The sequence below is a fragment of the Telopea speciosissima genome, chromosome 11, assembly GCF_018873765.1.
Source record: "Telopea speciosissima isolate NSW1024214 ecotype Mountain lineage chromosome 11, Tspe_v1, whole genome shotgun sequence".
NCBI classification, from domain to species: domain Eukaryota; kingdom Viridiplantae; phylum Streptophyta; class Magnoliopsida; order Proteales; family Proteaceae; genus Telopea; species Telopea speciosissima.
In genome coordinates, this window is record NC_057926.1 from 48,235,300 (window position 1) to 48,254,041 (window position 18,742).

Below are 18,742 nucleotides of genomic sequence, written 5' to 3' on the forward strand. Positions count from 1 at the left end.
TTCTAGTTGAATAGATTCAAGCATCACAAGTGAAAGACACCTTTTACCTTCCATTTGTATTTTCTCAATCAAACGGAGCCTTCAAGATAAGATATCCAAATCAATGAGACATTCGTATCATTGTTCAATGCCACCGTCCCTCCAATCTCTCTTGTTGAAACAAAATTTTATAATAGGGAGAAAGTTCTCTGTCCGGGAGTGTGGCTTACACCAGCACTCCCATGAGTCTAGCTATCTCTCTCGTCCCCATATGAAAAGACATCTCTGCCCTTTATTTTGGGGAGGAGAGAGATAGACTCATGGGAGTGCTGGCGTAGGCCACACTCCCAGACAGAAAACTGTTTCCCTTTATAATATTTGTTTTTTCAATATGACGTATTGGATATTTGGAACATGCAAAACTCACAAATATTCTCATGGAGTACTGTACTTGTCGTAAATACTGGTCTCTAATTAAGTAATAATTTAAGTGGAAAGACTTTAACTTCTAAGGTCTAGCAATAGTTACCGTTTTTCTCTCAAATAAATTTAACAGATCAGTAGCTAATTCCACAGCAACTCAAAATTGCATTTGCTTCCCAAAATTTGATTCTGATCATAATGGGACTTCTTAAGCTTATTCTAGTTTTCAATATTCTCCTCTTTGCTAGGATGAGCTCATTGTGGCTAGTAGAATCAGTCATTGCAAGTGGAACTAGAAGGATGATGGTAGTAGGGAACAACGAGACAGATCGACTTGCTTTGTTGGACTTCAAGAAACAAATTGATCTTGATCCTTATGGAGCATTAAGTTCTTGGAACGATTACATCCATTTCTGCAAATGGGTTGGGATCACATGTGGATATCGTCATCGACAACGGGTTATCAGCTTGGATTTACAAGGGAATGGCTTGGGAGGTAACATTTCTCCTTCCATTGGGAATCTCACTTTTCTTCATTTCCTTAACATTGGAAACAATAGCTTCCGTGGCAAAATCCCCCAAGAAATTAGTAATCTGATTCGACTACAATCCATTAGTTTTGAAAATAACACTATCGGAGGAGAACTTCCTACCAGCTTGGCCAACTGCACTCGTCTAAGAGAAATTCACTTCTCCTATAACAATCTTGTGGGGAAGATTCCGGTTGAACTATTTAGGTCTTTATCGAAGTTGGAGATCATTTCTATCCATCATAATGGCTTAACAGGAGAAATACCAGCTTCTTTTGGGAACATTTCCTCCGTCCAAGCTATCTCTTTGGGTTGGAATGGATTGCAGGGGAGCATTCCAGAATCTTTTGGTCAGCTAACAAACTTATACTTTCTAGGACTTGGTTCAAACAAACTATCTGGTATGTTCCCTGTCTCACTATATAATCTCTCCTCTCTTCAATTTATTTCTCTTTATCATAATCAAGTCCATGGGCGCCTTCCACAAGACATAGGCCTCACTCTTCCAAATCTCCAAAAAGTAGGATTTGCAATGAACCTCTTCTCAGGGAGCATTCCGAGTTCCATCTCCAATATTTCAACACTCGAAGTAATTGATTTCGGTGAAAACAGTTTTGTTGGGCCCGTCCCTAACAACTTTGGAAATCTTCAAAACCTTCAAATGTTCAATATTGTTGGAAATAAATGTGGAATAGGGGAAGCTGATGATTTAGATTTTGTAAATTCTTTGGTCAATTGTACACATCTAGAGATTTTGGCCCTAAAACGAAATGGTTTTACGGGTCCCATTCCCAACTTCAAAGCCAATCTCTCCACACAACTCTCAATGCTTTATTTAGGAGAGAATCAAATATCTGGAACCATTCCTGCTGGGATTGAGAATCTCGTCAACTTAACCGAATTGTCCATGGAGGCGAACTTTCTCCAAGGTAATATTCCGTTTGTTATAGGGGAACTTCCAAAGCTTCAAAGATTATTCATGGGTGGAAATGGACTTTTAGGACAGATACCTTCCTCTATAGGCAATCTCACTCTTTTGTATGAACTCCATTTAGAATATAACAGCTTGAATGGAACCATTCCTTCCAGTATAGGAAATTGTCAACAGTTACAGTACCTAACCCTTTCAAATAATAGCCTCCAAGGCCCAGTACCTAAACAACTCTTCCTTATTTCCTCTTTTTCAATCTCTCTCGACTTATCTTACAATTCTTTGTTGGGTCCCCTTCCAATAGAAATCGGTAACTTGAAGAGTCTTTCTAAATTAGATATCTCCAATAACAAATTGTCGGGAGAAATTCCATCCTCCATTGGTGACTGTATGAGTTTGGAATATCTTTATATGGGGGATAATTTGTTTGAAGGAACCATTCCTCAATCTTTCAGTCTTTTGAAGGGTCTCCAAGATTTAGATCTCTCACACAACAACTTATCAGGGCAAATTCCAAAAGATCTACAAAATCTATTAGCATTGCAAAGTTTGAATTTATCCTTCAATAATCTTGACGGGGAGGTACCAACAAAAGGAATCTTTGGAAATGCAAGTGCAATTTTCATGAATGGAAATGATAAGTTGTGTGGGGGAATTGTTGAGTTACATCTACTTGCATGCACAAATGATGGATCTATGAAACGAGAGAAGTCCAATGCTTTTAGAATAGTTTTGGTGATAATCAGTGTGGTCCTTGGTTTTCTTTTCATATCTTCCTTTCTTATACTTTGTTGGATAAGAAGATCAAAAAGTAAACCTCCATCCACACCATTAATCGGTGAAAGCTTCTTAAAGGTTTCTTACAAAGAGCTCTTCCAAGCAACTGGAGGATTTTCTTCAGCTAATTTCATAGGTTCCGGAAGTTTTGGTTCTGTATACAAAGGGATTATCGACCAAGATGAAACCATTGTCGCAGTCAAGGTATTCAATCTTCAAAACCCAAGAGTTTACAAGAGTTTTATGGCTGAATGCGAAGCATTAAGAAACATCCGACATCGAAATCTTGTCAAGATTTTAACTTCATGTTCAAGTATTGATTCAAAAGGCAAAGATTTCAAAGCCCTTGTTTATGAGTTCATGCCTAATGGGAGTCTATATGATTGGTTGCATCTATCAGTGGAGGCACATAATCATTCAAGGAATTTAAGCCTTCTTCAAAGATTAAACATCGCAATTGATGTGGCTTCTGCATTGGATTACCTTCATTACCACTGCTATGCGACAATTGTTCATTGTGACTTGAAGCCAAGCAATATTCTACTTGACAGTGATATGACTGCACATGTCAGTGATTTTGGTTTGGCGAGGCTACTTTTAGAACCTGATAACAATTCATCCCAGGCTCAAACTAGTACCATTGGGATAAAAGGATCTATTGGCTATGCTGCTCCAGGTAACACACAAACTATACAATTTTATTTGAGTTAGCAATCAATATTTTGATGTTGTAGATTTAATTGTCCTTTACTAAGTTGTTGTTGTCTATTCTAATAAAAATCCTTTGTAAGGTGTTAAACATGACCCAAATGTGTTTATTAATTCTTGAATGGATTATGCTATGAACGCATTGGACCCTAGTATCTAATTAGACCAAATTTAGATTGATTTTGTTTTTAATATAATCAAAAGAATCATGGTTCCCAAGATGAAGAAATGACCATCATATTTTTTCCTCTTTTGAATAATGTGTTCTGCATTTCCATATTCCAGACTGTAATTTCTTGTATTATATGAAAACATATGCAAATTTCTTATATAATACTAACAAGGAGAAGTTTCTAAATTTCAGAATATGGCATGGGTGGAAGGGCAACCATACAAGGGGACGTGTTTAGCTATGGAATTCTTTTATTAGAGATGTTCACAGGAAAAAGGCCAACAGATCAGATGTTTACTGATGGCTTAAATCTCCATAACTTTGCCAAGGCAGCTTTACCTATACATGTCATGCAAATTTTAGATCCAACACTCCTACCCAAGGAAGAACAAAGTGAAGAAATTCAAGATGATGCTATCAGCAGAACTGAAGGTCCTAGTCATAGGATGGAAAAATTGCAAGATTGCATAACAGCAATAATTGAAATTGCACTCCAGTGCTCCATGGAATCGCCAAGAGAGCGTATGAGCATGAATGATGTTGTGAGGGGACTACATTCAATCAGAGAAAATTTTTCTTGAAGCAAGAATCTATCAATTAGGAGCAACTACGTCTGATTAGAAGGTAATTATGAATTTAGTATCTTAATTTATGTTTATTTTGTTGTCTTGTTAGCTTAATGCTCATGCAAAACCGTGGAGAAAGTTCTAGATCATACAACAAAGGTAGAATGATCTAGAGGTATTCACAACATGGTTTTAAAAAATGGTATCAATACCAATACTGATACTAATATGGATTGGCCATATGGGGCCAAATCGGATGGTTTTGCCCTCAATTTTGATTTATCATTTTGTAGACAGTTTTACCCCCATTTAAAACATCATGCAAATTTCAAAATGGAGATGCACTCTCTTTGGATTCAAAGGGTGTAAAAAAAAAAAGACTTCCTAATTTGAATCCTCTAAGGCTAAATTTCCTTCTAATACCTCTAAATCACATTGTAAAGGATCTGCTTTGAGTGAAGGCATGGTCTTATCTCTTATATGGAACTCCACATTCCTCTTAACATTTAGATATTTTGATAGGAATCTGTTAGAAATGTTGTTATATTGTATCTTGGCTGCCCTTATTTGATGATTAGGGCTTACTATGGCCATGGCATTGGCGCAACTCTTGCAAGAAATGTTTATAACATGTTGATTTAATATTTGAATGTGATGGGTTATAGTTGTGTGCTCTCATTCTTTCTTTGATTTCAAAACTGAGATGATACTTTGATACTCATACATCATTAACTCTCTAAAGTCGAAAAAACTGTGATTTAAAGCATGCTAGTTATGTTGCAATTGGTTGTTATTATATATGGAGAGTTAGGGATAGCATTTTTTTTTTTTAGAAAAATAGGTTTTTCATCCTAAGTGTATTATAAGCAATTGGCCTGATAATGTCAGCCCTTGGGAGCCCCTCAGGCATGCTAGTTTAAGCTGAACTTTGATGAGGCATTTTAATAATTTTTACAAACTAAGGCTATGTTTGGAATGCATTTTCAGAATACATTCTGGGTTTAGAACAAATTCTGAAGCAAGAAAAATATTGTTTTTCTTGCTTCAAAATGTATTTTAGACCCATGATCTATTCTGAGAATACATACCAAGCACAACCTAAAGCATTGTAAGCTGGATCACAAGAATTCACTGGAGTTGTTTTGTAGCTGTGCAGTATGTGGAAGTTCAAGATCAGCTGTAAGAATGGAAATTAGGGCTCTTCAATAAGGATTGCAACAAACCAAAAGTATGAAAGTTGTTTGAGCAGCTGGTGGAGTCTGATACAAAGGAGACATTGACCAATTTGTTTGATGGAAGAAGACAGTTATACAGATTAGCAATGCCTCTACTTTAACCTTGTCATGTAGATGTATCAAAGATCTTTTTATCATCTTTTCATTTACTATATATGAAAATCTACTTAATCATGCCTCCTTGAAAAATTCATAATGTGATTGAGGAGTTGAGACCATTCATTTGTTAATGTTCACATAATTGCTGCTTACAGGAATCATCCTTCACCTTAAGCATCCCAACAAACCATGGGCTTGATGGGTTGCAATAGCCCTGTTTGAATTAAAATAAAATCACAAGCGTACGGGTCAATCGTAGCTACGGGTCGAACACGAGGAGATATACGCCATTCTATTTAACTAACTTAAAAGTAATGCAAAATGAACCAAATTAATTTAAGCATCAAATTAAACTAACGGATCCTAACTCACAAGCATCTAACCTATCAACTAACGCAAATTGGAAGGAATAAAAGAAACCTATCAAACTAATGCAAATTGGAAGCAATAAAAATGCAATCACACATCCACATCCTCGTAAACAAAATAACCACATAAAAAAAAAGAAAAGAAATAGAGGGAGAAGAATAAGAAGAAAGAGAGAATGAGATAGATGAGAGGGAGAATGAGATTGAGAGTTTAGAGAATGCGAACCTAGATGTGCTTGAACCGGATTTAACTTACTTGCAATAATTAATTGAAGGAGCTTGATTACTTTGACAAACCTTGCATAGCCTCCTCTTCCAAATCCCAAGTCTTGTCATCAACTTAGGAACTTAGACTAGAAAGCTTGAAACTAAACTAGAATTATTACAACCATATTGAAGACATAAAAGTAAAGCATGAATCAAAAGCATTACAACCATGGAATTGAAAGCATAAAATCAAACTAGAATTTAGCAAGCCAAAAACTAGAAGAGAAGAAGAAATTTCACTAATGAATTGAACTAAAAATTACACTAAAAACTGAATTAAAATTGAACTAGAAACTAACTAAAAACTGAACTGAAAAACTAACTTTTTACAAGCCAAAGGGCAAGAGGTATTTATAAGGGGAAGGAGAGAAGAGAGAAGAGGGAAGTGTAGGAGAAATATTCCCTAAGAAAAGAGAAAATTCTCTTCTCCTTCCTCTTTTACAATGTCTTGAATCCTAAGAAAAAAGAAAAAAATAAAAACTAAGAGAGATAAAAATCCTAGCTACATAAACCTTCTATTTATTAAAAAGTAACTTTCTAATTCTAACTTGTGCTTCATTTTCTTTGTAAGTGTCTTCTCCAAGCAATGAGATCAAGGCATCTTTGACTTTTCAACTTTCCATAGATGAGAGAATATCTTTCAAAAGAAATCTATCCCAAGTAGAACTCCAAAAGTGCCATTGAAAAGTTGGAGGAGAGAGAGAGTGATGACAAGGATTTCACTCATAATTAATGAAATGTCAAATCTGTCCTTCAAAAAATTGGAGCATGGGGTGCTTATATAGGCCTCACCATTGTGTTCCTTGCGAAAAATCACTTAAAATAGACCCAAATTTCGTCCAATTTGGAGTTCGGGAGCCCAAGATATCTCAAGTTGAAGTTGGGCTGTCCAGAGCCCTCCAAATGGAATCTTTCGGGTACAGGAAATATAACTTCTGGTTATTGCGTTAAGGCCCCTGGAATCCGAACTTTCGCTTTACTTTGTCTCTGGCCAACTGTCAATACTTATAAATAAACCCTTGTAGACCATTTTCGCGCTTCGTTACGGAAACGGCCGTAACTTCTTCGTTTTAACTCGGAATCAAGTACCGTTTGAACCGTTGCGAAGCTGACTCGATGGGCTACGCATCCAAGCCATTAACACCTCTAAACAGCTTAAAAACATTTCCTTAGCATCATCTCCTCCATTTCACAAGAATTCACCTAAACCCTGAAAAGCACAAGAAAGCACCGAATAACTCTGTCCAATGTGGTAAAATATATGCTTTATGCCCTAAGATTTCACACATAAATGTGCTCATCAAGTCCCCTCCTCTGGTCTCCCTACTTTATTACTTACCCATATACTGAAAGCAACTCCAATCACAAATCCATTTTGCAACTGTAGAAGGGACCTCATATGGAACTTCTAAACCACATAACATGTGCAAACGGGCAGTGGAGGATGACATGGTCAATAGATTATGAGGGGGCACCACATCTCAAACAATGGGAATCTTTGGGAACTCTACTCTGATGAAGCCATTCTCCTAGAGTAAGACCTACTGAGCACACCTTCTATAGGAAAGATTTAATCTTCGGAATAGTGTGGCATAGGGTTGCAACAGGGTCAGGTTGGGCCGGGCTAAATAGAACCCTAGCCTAATCCTAAGTCCCTATGGTTGGGCCCAAGCCCGACCTGACCCTGACTCAGGGCCAAAAAAATCCAACCCTAACCCGCCCTCAGGGTTGGGCCGGGCTGACCCTGATTGGCCCTGGTCATGGGGAGGGTGAAGGAAATGCCTGGGCTGGAATGGGCCAGGGAGAAAATTATAAAATTTAAGTAAAATAACATTGTACTAAAATGTATTTTATCACTTATTGTCTTCATATATAACATATTATATAGCAAAATGTAGGTGATGTTTATAGTTTATAATATATATATATATATATATCTTATATCAACATATATTTTATAGTATAACTTAAAAGGGTTGGGCCGGGCCGGGCCAGGCTTAGCCCGAGGCCTCAACCCTAGCCCAACCCGACCCTGACTCAGGGCCAGAAATTTTCACCCTTGACCCGCCCTCAGGACCAAATATCTCAGCCCAGGCCCTGTTCGGGCTCAGGGCTGGCCAGGGAGTGTTCTGGCCGATAGGGCCAAACTTGCACCCCTATCTTGTGGCATATCCAAATATCCCACAACCCTGAGGTTGAAGTTAGATCGACAACGAAATGGGAAAAAGTACTCCATGAGGGGGGGGGGGGAGCATGATGTTTGTGCCTAGACAAGGGGCAAAATGATCGCCCCAACCCCATGAAAAGCAGAAATGCTGTCCATATTATAAATGAAAGCATTGATCCTCTATTGGCGCCTGCCCGTCCTGCCTGTGTGAGAAGCACACAGGCAGGGGCGCAATGACTGCCCTACCCACTGCCTAAGCACCCTCTCCAGGATGAGGTAGGGCGGTCATTGAACCCGTCTATGACTCAAGGACGATGCATCTATGCAAGTGGGCAAGTTGGAATACCTTTTCAAGGGGAAGTAATTGGATCATTTCAAGATTTTTTCTTTTCTCAACTCTTACGTAAGGCATGTAGCCATGTAGACACACAATGCATCATTCGAATAAAATGAAGTAATTAATTTTATTGGTTAAAAAAATATTCTCTTTTTTATATTGATTTCTCCACCCGTTTTAAGACGTTAGTCTCAACATATGAAGTGATTATCTTTTCTTGCCCCTCCCGAGTAGTCATCCATAGAAAATAGGGTCAATGAAAGCACCAATATTACAAAACTTAGGAGAATGTAACCCAAAAGTCAGCTTGAGAGGAAAGAGAGCCCAAAGTCTTATAAGTCCACATCAAGTCACCAAAGCAACCGATATGAGACTGAAGAGTGTAATAGCAAGTCTGATGCGCTCAGATCTCTATTGGTTCAGTCAAAATATATACAGAAAATAGATTTGCGGAATACTTTTTCTTCATATTGATCTATATCGGTGGATTGATACGGATCAAGGGTTAAAAAAAAAAAAAAAATCAAAATTTTTTTTCTAAGGAAAAACAGGAGTTGGACAGCGCTTATTGATTTTAGTCTAAATATTTGACGTAATTTTTACGGATCTTCTGTGAACCACCAATTTCGGAGGATATTTTTGCATACAAAAATCAATCCTTTTCATATATGAATCCAAATTGACTAGACCTGCAGGGGACACTACATGCCATGGCAACAAAGGGACCCTTATTACCTAACCACCACGAATTTTTTTTTTTTTAATCAAGACACCCACCACGTGGTTTTTCATTAACCCGTTACATTTTTGAAAAAAAAATCCTTTGTAATGCATCGATCTTACAGAGCACTGCACTTCAGGTTTGAGAGTTCAACACATGAAAGGGTTGCTACATTCAACCGTGTTGAGCTCGAGAATAAAAAAAAAAGAAATGGGTCAATCGAATTCGGCACTGATGGATGTCATATCTTCTATGTGTTGAGCTTTCAAGCCTGAACTGTAATGCATTGCAAGATTAGTGCACTGTTGAGGCTTTTAATCCTATATCTTCCCACTTTCATTTATAAATCCCAACTCATAAGGAGGCCGTTATTTCTTTTCTCTCATTTATTATTTAATATCACTTTTATTTTTTTATTTTTTTTATTTAATATTGGATAAAAAAATATTGGACCACAACAACTCTAAAACTTTCTGTTCTTTCTTTCTCTTTTTTTTTTTTTTCCTATGAAAAAACAAATTCTAAAATATTTTTTTAATAAAACAAATTCTATAATTTCAACTTTAATTTATCACCAAACAAGAAAAAAAAAACAAAAATTCTATTGACCAACCAAAGAGGGTTTCAACTATCAAGTCTCCTATAATGCCAAATGAGGTCATCATTAACTATAATTTCCATGAAGCCCGTCTCTCATGGATAAGGAAAGACCCTGACCTCTAAGGTCTATCTTTTGCCGGTATATTACTGTCATTGCTTAGCACTATCCATTAACAGAGTATGTAGCTAGCTACCTTTGCCGCAACTCAAAATTTGATTCTCATAATGGCACTTCTTCAGCTTATTCTAGTTTTCATTAATATTCTCCTCTTTGTTGGGTTGAGCTCATTGAGCCTGCTGGAATCAGTCACTGCCAGTGGAAGGATGATGATCCTAGGACAGAACGAGACAGATCGACTTGCTTTGTTGGAGTTCAAGAAACAGATTTATGATCCATACGGAGCATTGAGTTCTTGGAACGATTCCATCCATTTCTGCAACTGGGTTGGGATCACTTGTGGCCATCGTCATCAACAACGGGTTATCAGCTTGAATTTACAAGGGAAGGGCTTGGGAGGTAACATATCTCCTTCCATAGGAAATCTCACTTTTCTTCATTTCCTCGACATTGGAAACAATAGCTTCCATGGAAAAATCCCCCAAGAGATCGGTAATCTGATTCGATTACAGTTCGTCGCTTTTCGAAACAACACTCTCGAAGGAGAAATTCCTACCAGCTTGACCAACTGCACTCGTCTAAGAGTTATCCACTTCTCCCAAAACAATCTTGTCGGAAAGATTTCAGGTGAACTATTTGCGTCTTTGTCAAAGCTGGAGATCATTTATATTTATCGGAACGACTTAAGAGGAGAAATACCAGCTTCTTTTGGGAATATTTCCTCCATCCGAGAAATCTCTTTGGGTGAAAATGAACTTCAGGGGAGCATTCCAAAATCCTTTGGCCAGCTAACAAACTTATTCTTTCTATCACTTTCTCAAAACAACCTATCTGGTATGTTTCCCGTCTCACTATATAATCTCTCATCTCTTCAAGTTATTTCTCTCCTACAAAATCAATTGTATGGGAACTTTCCACGAGACATAGGTGTCACTCTTCCAAATCTCCAATATCTAGAAATTGGACTGAACCTTTTTTCAGGGAGCATTCCGGATTCCATTTCCAATATTTCAATACTCAAAGTACTTGATCTCGGTGAAAACAATTTTGTTGGATCCGTCCCTAAAAGCTTAGGAAATCTTCAAAACCTTCAATGGTTCAGTATTACTGGAAATCAATGTGGAACAGGGGAAGCTGATGATTTAGAATTTGTAAATTCTTTGGTCAATTGTACGCAGCTAGAGCATTTGAACCTACAAACTAATGGTTTTAAGGGTCCCATTCCCAACTTTAAAGCCAATCTCTCAACACAACTTTCAATTCTTTATTTAGGAGGGAATCAAATATTTGGTACCATTCCTACTGGGATTGAGAATCTTGTCAACTTGACTGATGTTGACATGGAGGAAAATTTTCTCACAGGTAATATTCCATCTGCTATAGGGAAACTTTCAAACCTTCAAAGATTATACTTGAGTGTAAATAGACTTTCGGGACAAATACCTTCCTCTATAGGGAATCTCACTTTTTTGTTTGAACGTCATTTAGCGTCCAACAACTTGAATGCAAACATTCCTTCCAGCATTGGAAATTGTCAACGGTTATCAGACCTAAGCCTTTATAATAATAGCCTCCATGGTCCAATACCTATACAACTCTTTCTTATTTCTTCCTTATCAATATCTCTCAACTTATCTTATAATTCTTTGGTGGGTCCCATACCAATAGAAGTTGGTAACTTGAGGAGTCTTTCTACAATAGATATCTCCAAAAACAGATTGTCTGGAGAAATCCCCTCATCCATTGGTGATTGTGAAAGTTTGGAACGTCTTTATATGGCGGGTAATTTCTTTGAAGGAACTATTCCTATATCTTTGACTCTTTTGAAAGGGCTTCAAGATTTAGATCTCTCAAACAATAACTTATCAGGGCAAATCCCGAAAGATCTACAAAATCTTTTAGCATTGCAGAGTTTGAATTTATCCTTCAATAACCTTGAGGGGAAGGTACCAACAAAAGGAATTTTTGAAAATGCAAGTGCAATTTTCGTGAATGGAAATGATAAACTTTGTGGGGGAATTGCGGAATTACATCTACCGGCATGCACAAAACGAGAAAAGTCCAATGCTTTTAAAATAGTTTTGGTGATAATCAGTGTGATTCTTGGTTTTCTTTTGATATCTTCATTTCTTACTCTCTATTGGATAAGAAGATCAAAAAGCAAACCTCCATCCACATCCTTAATAAGTGATCGGTTCTTAAATCTTTCTTACAAAGAGCTCTTCCAAGCAACTGGAGGATTTTCTTCAGCTAATTTCATAGGTTCTGGTAGTTTTGGCTCTGTATACAAAGGGATTATCGACAAAGATGAAACAATTGTCGCAGTCAAGGTACTCAACCTTCAAAATCCAAGAGCTTACAAGAGCTTTATAGCTGAATGCGAAGCATTAAGAAATATTCGACATCGAAATCTTGTCAAGATTTTAACTTCTTGTTCAAGTCTTGATTCAACAGGAAAAGATTTCAAAGCCCTTGTCTATGAGTTCATGCCCAATGGGAGTCTAGATGATTGGTTGCATCTGCCGATGGAGGCAAATAATCATTCAAGGAGTTTAAGCCGTCTTCAAAGATTAAACATTGCAATTGATGTGGCTTCTGCATTGGATTACCTTCATTACCACTGTTATGCAACAATTGTTCACTGTGACTTGAAGCCAAGCAATATTCTACTTGACAGTGATATGACTGCACATGTTAATGATTTCGGGTTGGCAAGGCTACTTTTAGAAACTTACGACAATTCATCCCAGGCTCAAACTAGTACCATTGGGATAAAAGGATCTATTGGCTATGCTGCTCCAGGTAACAAATAAACTATACAATTTTATTTCGAATTATCAGTCTGTATATTAAATTTTGATTCTGTAGATCTAAATTCCCTTTAATAAGTTGTTCATGGCTATTCTAATCAGAATCCATTATAAGGTTAAACATGACCCAAATGATGATTTAGGAAAAAAGGTCTAAATCTAAAGATCATGTTTATCATTTTCAGTTCAATTGGATATTCAAATCTTTTTGGATATTTGTTTGAGTATATTAATATATTTTTCTATCTTAATTTGAGTGGATCATTATTCATATTCATTTCAATTAGGAATTGGCTATATTGTGAACATATTGGACCCTGATATCTAATTGGATCAAATCTAGATTGGATCCTTTTTAAAATAATGAAAAGAATCAAGGTTCCAAGTTTGAAGAAATTACCATGTAACCTTCTACTTTTGAATAGTATGTTTACAATTTTCATATTTCAGACTTTTATTTCTTGCATTGTACATAAAAAAAAATGCAAATCTCTTATTGTTATACTAACAACGAGAAGTTTCTAAATTTCAGAATATTGCATGGGTGGAAGTGCAACTATGCAAGGGGATGTGTTTAGCTATGGGATCCTTTTATTAGAGATGTTCACCGGAAAAAGGCCAACAGATCAGATGTTTATTGATGACTTAAATCTCCATAACTTTGCAAAGGCAGCATTATCTATACATGTGATGCAAATTTTAGATCCAACACTCCTCCTCAAAGAAGAACAAAATGAAGAAACTATAGAGGATGCTATCAATAGAATTAAAGGTCCTAGTCATAGGATAGATAAATTGCAGGATTGCGTAATGTCACTAATTGAAATTGCAGTTCAGTGTTCCATGGAATCACCAAGAGAACGCATGAACATGAACGATGTTGTGAGGGGGCTACATTTAATCAAAAGGAATTTTTCTTGAAGCAAGAATCTATCAAGACAGGAGCAACTACTCCTAATTAGAAGGTGATTATGAATTTATTATCTTTAAATTTATTGTGTTGTCTTGGCTACTTAGTGCTCATGAAAAATAGCGGAAAACAAAGTTCTAGATCATGCATTAGAGATAGACTGAACAAATAATTATATTCCAAGCTCTTTTTTTTTTTTGGGGGGGGGGGGGGAGGGGGTCCTCTTAAAAAGGAAAAAAATTCAAAATGGGCATACAATCTTGAAATTAGGTTGGAGACTCCTTACAAAGGGGCAATCTCTCTGGATTCAAAGGGTCTTACAAAAAAAACAATTTCCAATTTGAATCCTCTTAGGCTAACTTCTTTTCTATTAATTCCTCTTTTTGGTCATTGTAAAGCATCTGCTTCGAGTGAAGGTTAGTTCTCTCTTATCTGGAGCTCCATATTCTTCCTAAGATTTAGATATTTTGATACAAATCTGTTAAAAATATTGTTATTATGTATCTTGGCAACCTTTCAAGCATTTGTTCATAATGGCTAGCTGTTATCTTGACATCTACAACTCTTGCAAGAAACGCCTATAGCATGTTTGTTCAATATTTGAATGTTAATGGAATAAAATTGTATGCTCTTACTCTTTTTTTTTTTTTTCTTCTTTCAAAACAGAGATGATTTCTTGTTTCTCATATATCGTCAACTCTTTAAAGTTGGAAAAACTGTGATTTGAAGCATGCTTAGTTATTCTGTAATTGATTGCTTTTTTCTCCCAATTGATTGTTATTAAATATAGAGAGCTAGGAATAATGCTTGTTTTTACGAAAACGGTTTTCATCTTAAGAATATTATAAGCAACAGGCCTAATATTGTCAGCCCTTCGGAGCCTCTCAAACTGGATGATTTAAGCTGAGCTTCGATGGGGGCTTTTCAAACATTTGGACAAACTAAGGTTGTGTTTAGTAGGTATTCTCAGAATGGATCCTAGGTTTTATAACACATTTTAAAGTGAAAAAAAAATACTATTTTCTCACTTTAGAATGCGATTTAGACCCAAATCTATTGTGAAAATGCATATCAAACACAGCTACGACATCTAGGTTGGATCACAAGAATTCACTTGGGTTGTTTTGTGGTTGTGCAGTTTGTGGATTTTAGGTTCAAGATCAGCTGTAAGGATGTAAATTAGGGTTCTTCAATAAGGATCCTAGCAGGCCAAAAGCATGAAAATCGATGACCAACAGGTGGAAACAATGACCAATTTGTGTGATGGAAGACATTTATATTGATCGGCCATGCCTCTACTTTAATCTCGTCACTTAGATGTTAAAGAGCCTTTGATCATATTTTCATTTTTTTTTTCCGTATATGTATTTACTTTTGGTAAATTTTTTATATGTATTTACCCGATTTTGCTTTCCTCCATTGGCAATAGAATTTGTGATTCGGTTTAGGGGTGTCAATTGTGATGGGTACAACTGACTTTTTGATTGCCGGATTAAAAAATTATATAATACCACTTGCAAGTTTTACTGTGTTCCAAAAAATATCTTAATTAGGGAAAAACAAAGTTTTTCTCCAACCATAAATGACGGTTCACCCACTATCCTAGGATTCACAAACCCTTCATTCACCACTTTGTAGACTATCTTTTAATATGATTTTTCTTGAGACTTTAAAAGCAAGAAACAATAGGATGCTTGACCCACCAAATTGAATTAGGAAGAAAACCATGGCCAATATGATAATAGGAGTGGAGCACTAAGTCCCACAAAGATAGTCTCGTTTGAAATTGTTGAACCCCTTAGATTAGAAAAGACCCATAAAGTTAAACCTTTATTGGTCAATGAATGAGGTGGAGAAAGGCACTTGAGTAGCGTGACTAACAGAGTCAAATAGAACAATTTTCTCTTCCTATGTTCCCACTACTGCTTCTTTACAACTATAACTTATAAGATCGTTGAGTCCCCAATTGGAAGTTTGGAGCAAAAAAAATTTTCAAGGAGCTACGCGAGCATTCCCATGAGTCTATCTCTCTCATCCGTATGTGAAAAGACACCTCTGCCCCTTTATTTTTAAGAGAAGAGAGATAGACACATAGGAGTGCTGGCGTAGGCCACACTCCCGTACAGAAAACTGCTTCTCATTATATATATAGTGTTGGGAGTTAGTTTTTTATTCAGGAGTGTGGCCTACGCTAGCACTCCCATGTGTCTATCTTTCTCATCCTGATCATCAAAGCAAGAGGACATAGATGTCTTTTCATATAAAGAGGAGAGAGACACTCATGGAACTTGATGGCATATTTCCTATTGAGGTACAATTGAAGTCTTTTTTATGTGAATTGTAATGCTTGATGGACCCATAAGTGTGTCCAATGGTCTAATGGGCCACATTTAGGGATATAAAAATTGATCATACATATCAGAATTGATAGAGGCTGATCCCGATCCCATTCAATCCAACTCCAGTCGATTCTATACGAAAACATGGGTTAAGATGTTTTAAGCCGATTATCACGAATTCTAGATTGATTTGAATTCCAATCGTGGACTTTTTTTTTTTTTTTTTGGGAGATAGGAGGGGTATCCGACGACTTTAGGCCGACTAAATCCCCCCTGGACTCGTACATGACCCCCGCGCTACGCATGAACCGGGAGCTTCTGGACCCTAGTGAGCCTCAAGCGGGTGGCCTCAAGAAATTATGCAACGGCGAAGGTTTGATCACGAGACCTCGCTTCTTGAGGCGGAGTCTCATGTCCCCTCCAAGCCAGCTGCGCTAACCCCTTGGGGTTCCAATCGCGGACTTTTATAAGAGCGAAAGGAAAAACCAAACACATTTTGCTTCCAAAAGAAAAGAGAAGATGAAACCATTCAACAACCTTGAAAATTAAAAGGGGGCCGGGTAGGGTAGAGGATCAAGTTGCATGGGTTGCACGCTTTATTGATCTAATCTAAAGAGGAAATTATAGGATACAAAAATCAAATCCATATATGCATCCAAATTGACTAAACCTGCGGGTAGTCAATTAAATGAGTGAGACCACCACCTTATCACTCACAACTGGTAAATGGCAACATGTGATGGAAATGAAACTTGCTAAGCACTACTCAACTTGCTATTTGGATGACATGTGTCAGATTGTGATTGATTAATTCATTTATGATATGTCCATTGTGTCACTTCTTCAGTTTATTCTTGTTTACATTCTCCTCTTTGTTGGGAGCTCACTGATCGTAGACGGGGAACAACGAGACAGATCATTTTGCTTTGCTTGAGTTTAAGAATCAAATTGATCATGATCTTTATGGAGCACTAAGTTCTTGGAACGATTCTATCCATTTTTGCAATTGGGTTGGGATCACTTGTGGCCATCGTCCTCAACAACGGGTTGTCCCCTTGGATTTACAAGGAAAGGGCTTGGGAGGTAACATATCTCCTTCCAAAGGAAATCTCACTTTTCTTCGTTTCCTCAACATTCGAAACAATAGCTTCCATGGCAAAATCCCCCAAGAGATTGGTAATCTGATTCGACTGCAGATCATTGGTTTTGAAAACAGCACTCTCGAAGGAGAACTTCCAACTAGCTTGGCCAGCTGCACTCGTCTCAAAAGAATTTTCTTTGGCAATAACAAACACGGTGGAAAGATTCCAGTTGAACTATTTACATCTCTATTAAAGCTGGAGGTAGTTTCTATTTATTTGAATGGCCTAATTAATAGGAGAAATACCAGACCTAATTAATAGGAGAAATACCAGCTTCTTTTGGGAACATCTCCTCCCTCCGATTTATCGCTATGTCTAAAAATAGACTTCAGGGGAGCATTCCAGAATCCTTTGGTCAGCTAACAAACTTATACATTCTATCACTTGGTACAAGCCACCTATCTGGCATGGTCCCTGCCTCACTATATAGTCTCTCAGCTCTTCAAATTATTTCTCTTATTGGAAACCGACTGCATGGGAGCCTTCCACAAGACATAAGCCTCACTCTTCCAAATATCAGAGCACTATTAATTGGACTGAACCTTTTCTCAGGGAGCATTCCAAGTTCCATCTCCAATATTTCAACGCTTGAAACAATTGATCTCACTCGAAATAGTATTGTTGGACCCGTCCCTAATAACTTAGGAAATCTTCAAAACTTTCAATGGTTCAGTATTAGAGAAAATCAATGTGGAACAGGGGAAACTGACGATTTAGATTTTGTAAGTTCTTTGGTGAATTGTACACACCTAGAGACTTTGGACCTAAACCAAAATGGTTTTAAGGGTCCCATTGTCAACTTCAAATCCAATCTCTCAACACAACTCTCAACGCTTTTCCTAGGAGGGAATCAAATATATGGAACCATTACTACTGGGATTGAGAATCTCGTCAACTTAACCTACTTGGCCATGGAGTTTAACTTTCTCAAAGGTAACATTCCATTTGGTATAGGGAAACTTCCAAAGCTTCAAAGATTATCCTCGGTTGGAAATAGACTTTCAGGACAGATACCTTCCTCTATAGGCAATCTCACTATTTTGTATGAACTCCAATTAGATGCCAACAATTTGGACGGAAGCATTCCTTCCAGCATTGGAAATTGTCAACAATTAAAGTACCTAATCCTTTCTAATAATAGCCTCCAAGGCCTAGTACCTAAACAACTCTTCCTGATTTCTTCCTTATCAATATTTCTTGACATATCTTCTAATTCTCTAGCTGGTTCCCTACCAATTGAAATAGGTAACTTGAAGAACCTTTCTAGAATGGATGTCTCCAAAAACAGATTGTCTGGAGAAATCCCCTCCTCCATTGGTGATTGTAAAAGTTTGGAATATCTTTATTTGGAGGGTAATTTCTTTGAAGGAACCATTCCTCAATCTTTGACTCTTTTGAGGGGCTTCAAGATTTAAATCTTTCACACAACAACTTATCAGGGCAAATCCTGAAAGATCTACAAAATCTTTTAACATTGCAAAGATTGAATCCTTCAACAATCTTGAGGGGGAGGTACCAACAAAAGGAATCTTTAGAAATGCAA

At 37.1% G+C, this 18,742-nt stretch overlaps 1 protein-coding gene across 1 annotated transcript in view; it reads left to right on the forward strand.

The window, feature by feature from the left end:
- Positions 1–600: 600 nt before the first annotated feature.
- The window catches only part of LOC122645256 (probable LRR receptor-like serine/threonine-protein kinase At3g47570), a 46,853-nt gene continuing 28,711 nt past the window's right edge, over positions 601–18,742 (forward strand). Inside the window, exons 1-2 of the mRNA XM_043838582.1 lie at positions 601–2,445; positions 11,945–12,800. Coding sequence (XP_043694517.1) covers positions 601–2,445; positions 11,945–12,800 — 2,701 coding nt within the window. The remainder of the gene's footprint in view (positions 2,446–11,944; positions 12,801–18,742) is intronic.